Source organism: Pongo pygmaeus, chromosome 8 (genome assembly GCF_028885625.2).
Source record: "Pongo pygmaeus isolate AG05252 chromosome 8, NHGRI_mPonPyg2-v2.0_pri, whole genome shotgun sequence".
NCBI classification, from domain to species: Eukaryota; Metazoa; Chordata; class Mammalia; order Primates; family Hominidae; genus Pongo; species Pongo pygmaeus.
In genome coordinates, this window is record NC_072381.2 from 5,471,540 (window position 1) to 5,488,862 (window position 17,323).

The 17,323-nt window shown below is 40.4% G+C and overlaps 1 protein-coding gene across 1 annotated transcript; it reads right to left on the bottom strand.

Annotated features, from left to right (window-relative positions):
• Positions 1–355: 355 nt before the first annotated feature.
• Positions 356–12,106, bottom strand: TUBAL3 (tubulin alpha like 3). The gene is made up of 4 exons (XM_054503590.2): positions 12,068–12,106; positions 8,092–8,335; positions 2,573–2,725; positions 356–1,708 (listed from the first exon to the last, which is right to left on the bottom strand). The coding sequence occupies exons 1-4, from the start codon at positions 12,068–12,070 to the stop codon at positions 768–770; spliced, it is 1,341 nt and encodes a 446-aa protein (XP_054359565.2). The 5' UTR covers positions 12,071–12,106; the 3' UTR covers positions 356–767.
• Positions 12,107–17,323: the final 5,217 nt, after the last annotated feature.

Genomic DNA, 17,323 nt, shown 5'->3' on the forward strand with positions numbered 1-17,323 from the left:
AATTATTTTCTCAAATGGAACTATTCAGTGCCAAAAAATAATTCCATTTAGTGTTTCTGTAAATCTCAAATCCTTAGGACACAGCCCCTCCAGCCCCCAGGATTCTAGCTTAGCAAGTGATAGAGAAGCTCAACGATCTGCATTTTTACTAAACTTCTGAAGTGACTCTGGCACAGAGTTAAGCGGGCAACACTTTGAGAACACCACCTCCAAGAAAGGGAAGTGGAAGAGATGGCTTTCACCTCTGACCTGCAGGACACCCAAATTCAAGTTTTAGAAAGACCCAAGTTTGTTTACATAAAAAGCAAACTGAGCCCTTTGGGCACACATTTCAAAGAAGAATAAGAACCATGCTGAAAATATTTATGATTTAATCAGTGTAAAAAATGTGGATATGGGGGAAAAAACATTCGTAATCAATATGTGCTGTTTTCTACTTCAGGTACCAGAAAGGAAAAGCATAAACTTTAGGATTTCATTGTCTCTTGGTAAAACAAAAAAATCCCACCTAGAAGTGACCCAGCAGTTCAAAGGACTCTAAGCTTCCAAAGGCTCCCAGGTAGCAGAGCTGACTTGTATCAGTAGACCAGGAAATAATGCATTCATTGTTGGTACTGACCCACTTAATTTAGTGTGGAACCTAGAGTCTTGCCTGATTTGAGTTCATTTTTCTTCTCATCAGGGGAACTACCCACTAGGCATATAACGGCTTGAAAAGAAAACATGCCATTTTAACTTGACATTCATTTGCACCCATCATACATGTCTCAGAAACTTTGCCCCACTTCCTCATAGTCCCTCTCCAGGGCTGCCAGATCTTCCCTGGCCTCCAAGAACTCTGCTTCTTCCATGCCTTCTCTGAGGTACCAGTGCAGAAATGCTCTCTTGGCATACATGAGGTCAAACTTGTGGTCCAGGCGGGCCCAGGCCTCCACGATCGCCGTGGTGTTGCTCAGCATGCAGACGGACCGGTGGACTTTGGCCAGGTCCCCACCCGGCATCACCGTTGGTGGCCGATTGTTGATGCCCACCTTGAAACCAGTTGGACACCAATCTACAAACTGAACAGAGTGCCCCGACTTTGTGGCTGCTATTGCTGCATTCACTTCCTTAGGGACCACATCTCCTCTATAGAGTAGGCAGCAGGCCATGTACTTCCCAAGCCGAGGATCGCACTTGACCAGCTGGTTGGAGGACTCAAAGCAGGCAGTGGTGATGTCTGACACAGAGAACTGCTCATGGTAGGCTTTTTCAGCAGAGACAATGGGGGCGAAGGCTGTCATGGGGAAATGTATTCTTGGATAAGGTACCAGGTTGGTCTGGAACTCAATTAGGTCCACATTCAAGGGCCCTTCAAACCGGAGGGAGGCAGTGATAGAAGATACCACCTGAACCATCAATCTGTTGATGCTGGCATAAGAGGGGCATTCAACACCGAGTTTACGGTGGCATATATCATAGACGGCCTCGTTGTCCACTGTGAAGGTACAGTCCATGTGCTCTGTGGTGGAGTGGGTGGTGAGGACAGAGTTATAAGGCTCTACCACGGCAGTGGAGATCCTGGGGGCTGGGTAGACCGAGAACTCCAGCTTAGTCTTTCTGCTGTATTCTCCTGTGAGCCTCTCCATTAAGAGAGACGTAAACCCTGAACCAGTACCTCCTCCAAAGCTTCGGAAAATCAAAAATCCCTGAAGTCCACCACACTGTTCTGCCTGGAGAAAGTAAATGAGATGTGAGAATTCAGCTGAATAAATCCAGAAGCAGTGAATTGGATGGTAGTGGTAGGATACAACAGGTTTCCCCAAAACAAAATCTTTCAGAAAGGACTCCTTTGCCATTGTTAACTCCACAACAAACATAGCTACTTCGAAATACTCTCAAGGGGACTTCTGGAGTAGGCAAAGCACTTCAGAGCTTTACTATAAGCAGAGCATAAATATCCACCTGTCTTTCACTGACCTCTGTGCATTTATCTGTATGTGATCGCAAGCAAGGCCTTTATCAATAACAAAGAAAATGACAAAACACTGAAGCAAAATAACATTCCCCCCACGTCTATGCTCCATCTGGCATGCTGGCGTAAAAGGCATTGTAGTAGCTAACAAATATGGCAAACACCAAAACCCTTACTCAGCAAAGGGTCTCCAGACTCAGGCCCCTAAAGAGGAATTAACTGTCAGTAAATAGAGTCACGCATCTCCAGATAGGGAGTGCCTCTTGCTAACTTCATAAACATCAGTTACTCTTGGAAAATGACAGGTTACTCTTGGAAATTGACAGGTTTTAGAGTGCTATGGGAGTCTCTCATAACAAGATGAACCCTGTGTTAGGAGAACCAGGGATGATCAGGTGATCAGGGGACCCCCAGTAAGTATAAAGGTTTCTGTCTCCTTCCTACTAACAAGGGGAAATCAAAGCCAAGATGAGGACCCCTCCCCAGTTCTGAGCACCCAGACCAGCACCCAGAGAGAGACGGTTGGTGGTGATGGTGACAGCAGATAATGCTTGTGAGTTCTGCCACAGGACCCCACATGCCCCAGGCACAGCCCACTCGGAGGAGACGGGGAGCCACTTGCCAGCTTCCGGGTCCTCTCCAGCACAAGGTCGATGACCTCTGACCCCACAGAGTAACGGCCTCGCGCGTAGTTGCTGGCAGCATCCTCCTTTCCGCTAAGGAGCTGCTCGGGGTGGAAGAGTGAACGGTGCTGACCCGTCCGGATCCCATCTGCAGAGGGTTAAAGGAGGTCAGTGCAACTCACTCAGTGCAATTCAGCTGTCCACCTGCTGATAGTCCTCCTGGGGCCTCCCTGTGCTTGACCCCCAAGCTTTCTCTCAATGTTGTGGTCCAGGAATGGAATTTAGATAGTGCTGAATTAGCCTGTCTTAGTCCAGGAAAAGTGGAATTTTTTACATATACGTGGAAAGTATGTTTTTCTACCATGCACCCCTTATTAGTTTCCTAGGGCTGCCATAACCAATGACAACAAACGTCATGGCTTAAAACAATAGGAATTTATTTCCTAACAGCTCCGGAAGCCAGAAGTCTAACATCAAGGCGTTGGTAGGCTTGGTTCCTGCTGGAGGCCCCAGGGAGCGTCTGGTCCAAACATCTCTTCTGGCACCTGGTGACTTACAATTCTTAGCTCTCCTTGGCTTCTAGCTACTCCCCTCCAATCTCTACCTCTGGCATACAAGCCTTTTCCCCTGTATGTGTGCCTGTGCTCTCTCCTCTGATAAGGACACAATTCTTTAGCATTAGGGCCCACCCTAATCCAGGAGGACCTCATTTTAACTAGCTACATCAGCAAAGACCCTGTTTCCAAATAAAGTCACATTCTGGGATTGCAGATGGATATGAATCTGGGGGGACACACTTCAACCCACTGCCCACCCTAGGACACATTGGCATTTTGAGACAAGTATTTTTATCTACAAATTGCCAACTGTGTGCTGGAAAAGCACACAGAAAGGCATATCCAGGGTGCAGTGGCTCACACCTGTAATCCCAGCACTTTGGGAGGCTGAGGCAGGTGGATCACTTGAGGTCAGGAGCTCGAGACCAGCCTGGCCAACATGGTGAAACCCTGTCTCTACTAAAAATACAGAAAATTAGCCAGGCATGGTGGTGGGTGCCTATAATCCCAGCTACTTGGGAGACTGAGGCAGGAGAATCACTTGAACCCAGGAGGTTGCAGTGAGTGGAGATCATGCCATTGTACTCCAGCCTGGGCAACAAGAGTGAAACTGTCTCAAAAAAAAGTAAAATAAAATAGAATGAATTTTAAAAAATAAAGGAATATCCATCTTTTAAATCTGCTTTAAAAGAGGATTTAACAGGGAAGGCACAGCAAACTCAAATGCCCATGCGACCCAAACGCCGAGTGCATAAATGCATGACGCAGGACAATTGGCGTTAAGATGTTGGCAGTATCCAATACAACTGAGGGTAGCCCCTGCCAGGTCTCATTGCCTTTTAAAAACCTGGGCAGCATGCCCTACTCCTCCACCTTACAATTACTCAAATAGCATTATTCCTGATGATTAAGCAGCAGTGTTTCAGGGCTAAGTAGGCTTTGGGACTGCTGCCCTGGTTACTGTGGGATACTGCACTGCTTAGTAGTTAAATGCATGTTTCAAGAATCAGTTTCCTGGGTTCCTATCTTGCCTTCCTCACTAAGCTAGAGAGAAGTTACTTAGTCAATGATTTTAGCTCATAAATAAGGATTATAACAAGATCTACCCCATTGAGCTGTTACGAGAACATAGGGCACAACGCACGGCCCATATAACAACAGCAATTATAAGTAACAATGATAGAACTGGCTTCATGACATGCATTTATGCAGATTTACCTCATTATACACCACCAGCCTTGGCAGCAGATAGCTGAGCCAGTCCTAGAAGCTCACAGCCTAAGGAGAGATGCATTGTGTTTCTGTTTAATAAGAGCATGATTGCTTTTCAATTCACCGTGCCTTCCTGTGCGTGACCATGAATTTCTAAACTCCAATTTTGCAACCTCTCAAATAATATTTATTGAAATTGAGTTTAAATAACTTTTAACTAGCTTACACACAAACCTCCCTCAGAGCTAGGATGTTTAAAAGATACATTTATAAACAAGATACAAGTGAATGTGTAATTCTGGGTGGACTATTTCCTTCTCATCTGAAGCTACAAGGCTGCATTCAGGCTAAGGAGGTAATTTACGGAAGCTTCCTTCTTCAGGACAATGTTGAGTCAGGATGTTGAGGGTCAGTAGCTTCATAAATTATTTCCATAAAATCCATTATCTCAGGGCTTAGTGGTTGCAGCACCTGCCGTTCGTAAGTAATCCATGCCATCCACTCTAACTTCCCGGGCACAGTTTGCTCAGGGGCTTTAGTACCCAGCATGGTGCCCTTAATCAATATCCTCACAGACATCAATGGCTTTTGAACAATTATATGATGGCTCCTTAGCTTCCTTAACTACGGTGTCATTCAGCTGCATTCCACTTCAATCATCATCACTCAGAACTCTCCCACTTCCAAAATCTAAAACGTGCAAATTCCTTTTTCCGACCACAACTTCCTCACTTTGCCCTAACTTCACCCTTGAGCCTGCCCCTGACCATCTTCCCAGCCTCGTCCCCTGCTTTGTGCGCCTGCTCACACGTATGCCTGGCCACGCTGAACTCCTGGTTACACTTGTGGGGCATTCCTTCATGACTCTGAATTTGCAAATGCTGTTGCCTCATGAGAAGGTGTGTGAGGCTGGGTGTGGTGGCTCATGCCTGGGATCCCAGCACTTTGGGAGGCCAAGGTGAGAGGACTGTTTGAGGTCAGGAGTTTGAAACTAGCCTGGGCAATATAGTGAGACCCTATCTCTATAAAAAACAAAAAATTGGCCAGGCATGGTGGCTCTTACCTATAATCCCAATAGTTTGGGAGGCCGAGGCAGGTGGATTACTGGAGGTCAGGAATTCAAGACCAGCCTGGCCAACATGGTAAAACCCCATCTCTACTAAAAATACAAAATTAGCAGGGCGTGGTGACGTGTGCCTGTAATCCCAGCTACCCAGGAGGCTGAGGCAGGAGAATAGCTTGAACCCAGGAGGCGGAGGTTGCAGTGAGCAGCGATGGTGCCATTGCACTCCAGCCTGGGCAAAAAGAGCAAAACTCCATCTCAAAAAAAAAAAAAAAAAAAAAAAAAACTTATCCACATGTAGTGACATGTGCCTGTAGTCCAAGCTACTCAGGACCCCAAAGTGGGAGGATTGCTTGAGCCCAGGAGTTCACTGAGCTATGATTATGCCACTGCACTCCAGCCTGGGTGACAGAGCAAGACCCAGTCTCTCTCTCTAAAAAACAAACAAACAAACATATCGGATGACTCCCTAGTTATTCATTCCTTCTGCTTTGCAGAGCAAGCTTGTCCATCCCGCAGCCCAGGATGGCTTTGAATGCATTCCCACGCAAATTGGTAAACATTCTTAAAACATTATAAGATTGTTTTGCAATATATTTTTTTTTAGCTCATCAGCTATTGTTACTGTGAGTGTATTTTATGTGTGGCCCAAGATAATTCTTCTTCTTCAAATGTGTCCCAGGGAGGCCAAATTATTGGACACACTTGTTGTAGAAATGTCTATTAAGTTGTATCATATATGATACAATTAACTTTTTTAGATTAAAAAAGTCACACACTGGCAATTTTATATGGCTCAATTTCAACAGTGTTGTTATAACTATTTATATTTTCTTCTTCACTAGATTAGGCTACTTTCCTGTTAAAAGACAATAGATTTAATAAGAAGGCAAATCTAGGACTAAACCCAGCTCTACTCTAATAACTCAGTGATCTTAAGCAAGTTCCTTGACTTCCCCAAGATTTATCAAGTTCCTCATCTATAAATTGAGGATGATAATAATGTCTCCTGACAGAGTGCTGAAAGAATCAGAAGAAAATACCTGTGTAGGTCCCCAACTAGTAAACAATAGCTGCTGCGGACTAAATGGCTGTGTCCCCCCAGAATTCATGCATTGAATCCCTAATCCCTGATGTGATGGTATCTGGAGGTGAGTCTTTGTGAGTAATTAGGTCATAAGGGTAGAGACTTCATTATGGGATTAGGGCCCTTATAAGAAGAGACACAGACTATTTCTCTGCCATATGAGAATACAGTAAGATGGCAGCCACCTGCAAGCCAGGAAGAGAGCCTTCACCAGAAGCCAACCACCAGGCACCCTGGTCTCAGACTTCCAGCCTCCAGAATTGTGAGAAATCAACAATTGTCATCTAAGCCACCGGGTCCATGGTGTTCCGATACAGCAGTCCGAGCTGACCAAGACAGGCATCTTCACATCAAAGGCAAAAATCAACATTTATTCATCTTCATACTCCTATCACCCAGCTGAAGTGTTTATGGGGTCGTATTCAATTCCTTCATATCATGATCTTGAATTCGTCAGCCTCTCCTTTTCTCCACCCCTCCCACTCTCTCAGTTAACAGCTAGCACCAAGGGGCAGCAATGTAAATGAATGACATTCAAAGTGGATGCCCCAGTTCCCACTTGAGCCTTCCAAGCTGGTACCACATGGAGCACAGGCAAGCTGTCGCCTCTGAGCCCCACCCAAACTGTAGATTCATGAACAAACCAGCAATCATTATTGCCTTAAACCACTAAATGTAGGGGAAGTTTATCGCACACCAACAAATAATCGGATGTACAACATCAAACCCAAATCCACCCCACTCTCTAGCTTTTCTCTTAAGAAAGTAACAGCCCCTTCTCTCTCCTGTATTTTTCTAGCTCCATTTCAAGAGTTTTTGCACGACATAGGACAAAGTACATTGTTAGTAATCATAAAACTGTACTGTTTTTACCATAACTAGAGTATATATTTGGCCTCTTGTTCCTTTGGGATTCTTTCCAGATATTCTACTCTTTTTAAGCAGCTATCAAAAAACTTTTTGATTCTTTGCCAGTGCCTTCTAGCAAATGGCTCTCAAACCCAGGAAAAGACTTCATGTTCTGTTACAATACATGTGTGGATCAATTAGCAGGTCTTAATTCATTTCATCACACAGGTTAAGAAGGCTAACCTAGGCCAAGCGTGGTGGCTCACACCTGTAATCCCAGCACTTTGGGAGGCTAAGGCAGGTGGGTCGCTTGAGGTCAGGAGTTCAAGACCAGTCTGGCCAACATAGTGAAACTCCATCTCTACTAAAAATACAAAAATTAACCAGGCATGGTGGTGTGTGCCTGTAATCCCAGCTACTCGGAGGCTGAGGCAGGAGAATTGCTTGAACCCAGGAGGCAGAGGTTGCAGTGAGCCCAGATCACGCCACTACACTCCTGCTTGAGTGACTCATCTCAAAATAAATAAATAAATAAATTTAAATTTAAATTTCAAAAGGCCAATCTAGTCTTCCCTTTGGGTGTGTTTCTCATGTTAATCACCCATGGCCACTGAGTAAGCCTCTACATTTGGGAAAGGTCCATGTGATTTCATTCAGATAGACCAGTATAATCTGCTAATCCCACCCACTTGATTTGTTTGAGTGTGGCTCCAGTTAAGTACGATAGGATGGAACATTTATTGTACCTATAACAGTCGGCTCCAAGTCCACGAAGAGTGCTCTAGGCACATGCTTCCCAGCTCTTGTCTCACAGAAGAAGGTATCGAAAGATGTATTTGTGTGCTCCATTTTTGCATTTTCCAGCTGATCCTGTTGACTGTCAAGAACAATGCCGTTTGGCTGGATTCCATGTTCCAGGCAATAGAGTTCCCAGCAAGCGTCCCCAATCTGGATGCCAGCTTGACCGATGTGGATGGAAAGGCACTCCCTCTGAAATAAGTCATGGTGAGTTGGAACTGAGCAGGTGTTTAGACAACAGGAGATCTGTTACTCAGCCCTTCTGGTTACAAATGACAGAAACCAAGCTAGCTTAGGGCCATGGAGGGATGTGTTATAAGGATAATCAAAAGCGTTTCATGGAAACCAAGACCCAGGGTACAGCTAAGCATCAGAGAAAATTAAACCAGGGATTTAAATTCCATTAAAAAGTTTGTTTTAACAACATAAATTAAGCACCTACTCTGTACTGGGCTAAGAATTGAATTAAGACAAACACACACATACACACACACAATGCAAATCAAAATACAACTAATTTCACTTTATTCTTTTAATATAGGTGAGATGTGTGTGTGTGTGTGTGTATGTGTGTGTGTGTGTAGTTATATATATCAGGTGGGCTTGTCTAGAAAGAAAATTGGAAAGTTTCTTTCCAATTGGAAAGAAATAAAACCAAAATCAATATATAGCCTTGTCAAGTACTAAAACTCATTGCAGATAAATTTAAAATGTTATCTTTACCATTCATATACACTCTGAATAAGGATGGATATACTAAACTTAAAACTAGAGGGAAATTTTACAAGGCAAAATGCAATAGATTTCACAATTCCAAAATGTAAACATTTTATAACAAACATATAGAGATAAAAATTGATTTTATATATATCAACTTTCTAAAAAAAAACACTTAAGACATCCACTAGATAGGCAAATGATATAAACAAACAAATTACAAAAGAAAGACTCTAAAACGCAAGGACGTAGGCCGATGGCATTCACAAGCATCATAATTCATAAGCATGAAAACCGAAAACCAATCTATTTAATCTAACCATTTATATATTGTTGAGCATTTAAAGGATGTTACATCAACACAATGACATGTTATGCAACCCTTAAATGTTTTCTCAAAAAAAAAGATTTATGACATGGGAAATGCTTATGATAACATATTAAGTAAAAAGCACATAAGATGCATAATTGCATATAGAGTATGATGTCCAACATGTTCAAAAATAGGCATAAAAATCTAAAAGAAAATGCATCAAGATATTAAGTCTAGTAATATCTGGGTAGTGATTTTATTTTCTTGTCTAAACTTTACTATTTCTTCCACCTTCATATTCCCCCATCCCACTTTAAATCATCTTTTTTTTTTTTTTAAGGCAAACAACTATTCTGTTAAACAGACAATGATCTACATTTTTAAGAGAAGGAAAAAAAAAACAGAAGGAAAGTAAAAGCTAAATCCTAAGAAATCTAAGGTGATAGCAATCGCTGATCTTAATATTGGTGTGGTTTGATTGACAGTGGTCCCAAAACAAATCTATTTAGGGGGTCTTGTAGAATGAGATCCCCATGTCTTCTGCACCATCAGGACCCTTTGGGCTGTTCGACCAGATAAGCTGAGGGGAACCCTGCCCTTGTTCATGGCTACACTGCCCTAAAGCCTGAGATTCAACTACTGAAAGACCTCAGGCCTCCTGTCAATCCCTCGCCTGTGGTCTACACAGGGATCCCCAACCCCCTGGCCGCAGACCAGTACCAGTCTGTGCCCTGTTAGGAACTGGGCTTCACAGCAGGAGGTGAGCAGCAAGTGAGTGAGCATTACTGGCTGAGCTCTGCCTCCTGTCAGATCAGCGGCAGCATTAGATTCTCATGGGGCACTAACCCTATTGTGAACTGCACATGTGAGGGATCTAGGCTGTGTGCTCCTTATGAGAATCTAACTAACGCTTGACGATCTGAGGTGGAACAGTTTCATCCAGAAACCATCCCCACCACCGACTCCATGGAAAAATTGTGTTCCACAAAAGGGGTTCCTGGTGCCAAAAAGGTTGAGGACCACTGGTCTACATAGACCACTAGTCAGAGGAAAGTAAGGAGAGGGCTCTGGTGGGCCACACCCCTGCAATCTGACTTGGACTCTGTTCATGTTCAATGGCATCAAACCTTTGTACTTTGTGATTCACAAGGCATAACACAGCCCTCTTTGCTTCATGACCAATTCAAGTTTACTACCTTAGCAGGGCTTCCATCTTGTTTATTTTCTGTGCACCTATCAGTCTCTCTAATTTAGAAAGCACTTCACTTAGGACAAACTAACATTCCACCTCTCAAGACAGCATATTCTGTTTTAAACCGGCTTCGGATACCCCTTATCAGGCTTCAGATAACCTTAATCTTATTCCTCTCCCCTTCTGTCGGACTTAAAGTGCTGCAAATACATTAGCTGCTGTAATCTGATCAAAACTTGGCTCCTTAAATTTAAGTTAACATTTTAAAAGGAGAGGGTGAATGTTCATTTTTTCTACATCATTAAAACCTCTTACTTTGTAAAGTTTACATGTAGATATCTCTGTCTTCTCCACTGGCTACCACCCAGTCCTGTGTTACAGTGACGAGTAAAATTCAGGTGTACATGTGGTATTTGTTCATAAGAGTCACAGTAAAAATAATCACTAACATTAAAAAAAAAAAAAAAAGATTGTTCCTCTTCACATGGTCTGTTCAAGTGACTCAGAAAGCAGAGTGATGCTGTTCTTTTTGAACTCAGCACGAATAGCCTGGCCTAACAAGCATCCTTCGTCTTTGAAGGAGCTTAACTTATAACATAACTCTGTCCAAGGGTGTAGAAGACTATCTTTACCTTATTCTTCTCTTAGCCTCTCCCTTTTTTCCAAATTTTCTATGAAAATATTAGTCACACTATAAAGTAGAAGACTATAAAATGCCCACTGAACGTCAACACTGATAAGTCATAGCACATTATTAAACGTTGCTATAAGGATTATTTGAATTACTAGAAAAGCATAACTCTCAATTAAACTTTTAATTTTGAGATCTTTGTAGATTGATATGCAGCTGTAAGAAATAACATAGGAAGATCCTTTGTATCCCCTACCCATTTCCCACAGTGGAAATATCTTGCAAGACCATAATACAAAATCACACCCAGAATGTTGACACTGATAGTCAAGATACAGAACATGCTATTATCACAAGTCTCTCTCATGTTGAAAGGCATAATTTTTAAAAGCAAAACAATTTAAAATTTTTTAATGTTGGACAGAGAGATCAATGGGGTGAGAAATCAAAGATGAAGAAGCAGTTCGAAATGTTGCTTCCACTGAAGAATTAAAAATTCAAAGATACTGAAAAACTGGCACAGAAGAAAATAAAGGGGAAATGGATCTGAAAAGGTCGTCCCAAAACAGAATTATTGTAAGTTATTCTATTCATCGTGGTGCCCAAAGAACTAAACTCAAGGGAGGGCCAAGAGGATGCCTGCGCACTTTACCCTACCAGGCATTTATGAGGTTAGCCGTGGTTACCTAAGTCTGAAGTCCTCAGAAACTCTTAGCAGCCTAACGAAAAGTGAAGCAATTAATATCTACAGAAAAATCAGCACTCTGGGCCCAAAACAAAGATGAAAACTAAAGGAAGGAGAGGTTTTTGCTTCAGTGCTTCAATTAATGGCAGTGAGATACTACAAATCAACTGAGCTTTACCTTGAAAGAAGCAACATAACAGAGGAATAGATGACAGCCTGTCCACATCTGCTCCCAACTCATCTACATGGATACTGAAAGAAAAATGTTTCTTTACAAATGTCTTCTCTTGCATTACAATTTTATTAAGAATTGTTTGCTGTGGGAAAAGGGCCAAATATGATTAGTAAAATTTCCTACAACAATGCACAGGCGTGTAGTCACTTACCATGCTGATGAGAATGTGCCCCTCCTGCCCTGTAGTAATGACTGAGGAGCCTCCCAGCTGAGCTTTATCACAGGGCCCGGAAATGACTCCACCTGAGGGCTGGAGCTTTCTTCACTTAAAGTGGTATAGCTTCTTTTTAGTTTTTTAGTTATCTGGTCTCAGAGTAGCTGTGTTGGGCCTGAACAACCTGGGATAAAGTTTGTACACAGCTACAGATGAACTACTGAGAGCTTATCCAAATCTACGTCCAACTTATACCTATGTTGAAAAGAACATGTGTCTTTTAAAAATCACCCTTTTGGGTTAAGAATTTATTTAGCATTGGCAGAGAAAAGGAAAGAGTATGAGTAAAATTTTCTGCAACAGCAAAGCAGCTTTTTCTATTGCATGAGTACTATATGAATATCTTCTTAAATAAATTTAAACAATCCCTGAATACATAGAGCGAACCAAGACAGTGTCCTTTTTACTTCTGTGTCCTATGCATGCCTCTCAACCACTACCACATCCAAACATATGGGAATTTTCTGTTTTTATTATTATTGTCTTTTGAACTTTTATATTATTATACATAATATATACTTATGTTATTATTTTTTATTAATTGCACTAAGATCAGATAACACATCTTAACTGATTTCTCTCCTTATATATTTGCTAAAACTTCCTTTATGTTCTACTATATGGTCAATTTTTGAAAATATTCCATGAGTGTTGAAAAGAATGTGCATTCTGCATTTGTTGGATGCAATATTTTAGATAGACCAATCATTCAATCAATCTATTAAATCAAATGGATTTATTGTGTAGTCCAAATTTTGCGTATCAATTATTTCAAAAGATGTGTTAAAAATTTCCATTATAATTGTGAATTTACCCATTATTTCTTTTTCTGTCAATTTTGAGGCCATGTTATGAAGAGCACATAAATTTTAAATTATTATATTTTCAAAAACTTTAACAATTTTTTATTTTTAAATTACCCTCCTTATACACATTAATGATTTTTACCTTAAAGTTTTTTGTTTTTTGTTTTTTGTTTTTTTTTGAGATGAAGTCTTGCTCTGTCATCCAGGTTGGAGTGCAGTGGTGCGATCTCAGCTCACTGCAACCTCCACCTCCCAGGTTCAAGCGATTCTTCTGCCTCAGCCTCCCAAGTAGCTGGGATTACCGGCACGTGCCACTATTCCTAGCTAATTTTTTTGTATTTTTGATAGAGACAGGGTTTCACCATGTTGGCCAGGCTGGTCTTGAACTCCTGACCTCGTGATCTGCCCACCTTGGCCTACCTTAAAGTTTTTATGATCAAATATTAATATTACTACTTTAATACGGTTTTTTGGTTCACATTTGAATGATGTATTTTCCCATCTTTTTACATTCTTAGAAACTTAAAACCTTTCCATATTCTCATATTTTGGATGTGTTCTTTGTATGCATGATATAACTGAATTTTTTTTCTATTTTTGTATTTGAATTGGAGAATTCAGCTCATTACATTTGATATAATAACTAATATAGTTGGGTTTAGATATAGAGTACTATTTTATTTTGTGCTTTCTGTTTGTCTCCATTTTCTAAGTTCTCTCTTCTTCCTGATCTTCTTTTGAATTAATGACATGTTTTGTTAGCATAGTAACAATTTTATTATTCAGTAATCAAGACAAAATTTCTGTTACTCAGGAATCTTGGTTTCTACCAATTCTTCCTTACAACTTTGAGAAAATTAAGAAACCATAGTGTTCTTCAGCAGTTTTCTCCTGAACTTATTATAAATTATACTTTCTCTCATTTTGATCTTCATAAAGTAAATCCTATCTGTCTCTGTCGATAACTCCCCAGATGTTTAGTATCCTGGTAGTTCCATATAATAAAAAGAAAAAATAAGCCAGTTCCATTTTATAAAATCAGAATGATATTTATTTTGTTGCTGTATCAAATTTTCTCCCACTGGTCCCAGATATTTTCAGTTTGAAACAAGATGAGATAATGTGAGTATCTCATTTCTAGTCCACTGATGTACTCAGTATCTTTCATTAACTTTTAAAAATTGTCAGTCTGACATCGAGCTATGATTAACTTAGATTTATGTAGGAATTAGAAAGAAACTAGAAAAATCTCTTTTGTAGTATAATTTAAGAAATGCATCTTATCTTTTAGTAATTCCTTATTTCTTTGAAAGACTAAGTCTTAAAGAAAAAAGTTTCCTCAAGTGATAATAATTGGAATTTCAAGTCTGAAGAGGCCTTCTGGGGTGATAGTTTTTGTGTCAACTTGGCTAGGCTGTGGCACCCAGTTATCCAAACTAACACTAGTCTGGGTATTGCTGTGCAGGCATTGTGGAGGTGTGGTGAACATCTCCAGTAAACTTTGACTTTAAGTAAAGGACACCATCCTCAATAATGTGAGTGGTCCTCATCCAATCAGTTGAAAGACCATAAGAGCAAAATGGAGATTTCTCTGAGGAAGAAATTTCTCCTAAGGATGGCACCTTTAGTTTCAGCTTTAGCTGTTACTCAGGAGTTTCCAGCCTGCCAGTCTGCCAGCCTGCCCTACTGATTCCAGACTTTACAGCCCCACAATCACACTAACTTACTCCTTAAAATAAATCACACACACACTACTGACTCTGACATACTTGGTGGCCACCTTTAGGTTCTGAGAGTGAAAAAATGTCAGAGTGATAAAAGTGTGGTATTTATAGTTACGATTTCCTTGTTCAAAGTTCCTTTCTTGGCCAGGCACAGTGGCTCATGCCTGTAATCCCAGCACTTTGGGAGGCCAAGGTGGGCAGATCACCTGAGGTCAGGAGTTCAAGACCAGCCTGGCCAATGTGGTGAAACCCCATCTCTACTAAAAATACAAAAAATTAGCCAGGCGTGGTGGTGGGCACCTGTAATCCCAGCTACTCTGGAGGCTGAAGCAGGAGAATCACTTGAACCCTGGAGGTGGAGGTTGCAGTGAACCAAGGTCACGCCATTGCACTCCAGCCTGGACAACAAGAGCAAAACTCCATCTCAAAAAAAAAAAAAAAAAAGTTCATTTCTTAAGTATTTTTCATTGTGAGCCAGTCAATTCACTGGCCAAGTAATGAGACAAACAAAACCTTCTAAGCATGAAAATTTGTTTTAAAAAAAAAAATTGTTCAACTCTGAGCAATAATTCTGATTGACATTCTGACATTTCTGAAGTTCTCTTTGGTAATTCTCTGTTGGCAGCCTCACGACCACAGCCAGATCACTGTCCTCTGCCATTCTCTCTGCCCCCTACCATTGCACTGAAACCCCTTTCTCCTTCCTCCTCTGTTCTCCTTTCCTACTGCTAATATAAATCAGTCTGTTAGACCTGCAATGTCTTTAGGAAGATAGTCTAAGCGTTAAGAAAAATGAATTACAGTCTACTTTGGATTAATAGCACCTTCTCTGGCCACATGTATTTCATCTCAAATTTTATTCTCCTTCTCTAAGCTCAACAGCTAGATTTTGGAATTTTCCATTTTCCTCATTGGAATACCTAAGAGTAAACCAACATGGTAAACAAATGATTCACAGATGATTGATTGATTGATTGATTGAGGCAAAAAATGAAACAACCTCCCCCCACATCACACATACACACACAGTGATAGAGTTTAAGGGATGACAAACCTGATTTCAAATATTCTGCCCTATTGTGCCTATAAGTACACTTCTGCTTGTCAGAATGACAATCAATGCAGTCCACATACTTAGCTGTTGGACTATACTCCCTTTCATTTGGCAGGAACAATTGAGTTTGACCCAATTAAAAATTACAGTCTAATAAACAGTTTTATAAATTAATCAATAGTAGATATAGTAAATATATTTTGAAAAATTTCAGACTTTATTATAACATTCTATATATAAATTATATGTATATGCACATATACGTACATTCATTCTCCTGAATGTAATCTGTTAGTTCACAAGAAGCTATGAGAAGATTCAGACGAAAAAGAAAAACGCTGATGCAAAGGGCAATTCTCTAGTTATTAAGACTACTAGTTTTCTAATGATAGGTCATTGTTTGCAAATTTGCTACATTTTTCTATGGGAACCTACAGACCAAGGGGGAATCATTTAGCTAGTGATAGCAATGGCAAACAAAATATCACATCAAAATCATCAAATAATTTGGAAATTAATAGAGTGTTTTGATGAACACTTTGTACTCTAATATATACATATATATAAAAAACTTGGTAAGCAGTTTTGCAAAAATAGTTTGATTTACTTAGATAATGAAAGAAAATAGATTTTTAAATTATTGATTTACATAATAATTTACATTCATTTATTGATTGTTGAATATATTTAATATCAACCTGCAAAATGATTGGTGTCATCACATAGGGCTGAAGGTTTTGGAAATAATCTTTGAGGAAGTTCCCCAAAAGAATATTTGTTTTGCAAATCTATGATTGAAGAAGTTTGGGTTACACTTTGCTCCAGTCAAGTTAGTAGGAAAATCCTCTCAGAGAGGGAGTTCTAGAGTCAGATTTTATATATATGAAAGCTGAAATCGAAATAATTTCCTCAAATCCTATCCCGGTGAATATTTTAAGGGAGAAGGATGATTTGTGGGGAACTGAAAGAGAAAGGATTCAGAGAACATTTGTCATGGTTTTGGGACTGTTCTATACAGTGTAAGACACAGAATATGGGGACAATGGCATTCAGACACCAGAAAGTTGATCTCTTGTAAGATCAAGAGATGTCACCAGCCTTTCCCAGGTCTTCAATGACCAACCCTCAGAGCAGTCACTTTTCTTTGTTCTTCTTCTATGGTACCCAGCCATTTTCTGATGAAAATTTGTCTTCTATTCCTTATTTCCCTAATGTCTAGCACAGATCCTGGCATATTATAGCAGGAATTTAATAAATTTTTGTGAATAATTGAACAAAATCATAAGTTCTCAAGTGAATGAAAATTGGAAACAGTTGCTCTGCATAAAACAATAGTATTCAGGTCACTGGAAAGAAGTGCCCACCCCCACCACTGGAATCCCCACATTGACATCCTGCAGTATCTATCACTTTGTGAGTAGTTATCACAAGTTACCAAAGGACTGACCACCTCTGATGACACAATCAAAACCAGTTTCAGGACCTGCAAAGCTGAGGACAGACCCTGAATTCTGAGGATCTCACTGAAGTATGTTGAAACTATTAATATGAAACGGCTGTTTCTGTGGGTAAAAAGACCAAATGTTAGGATTCACATGGTCCTATCTTG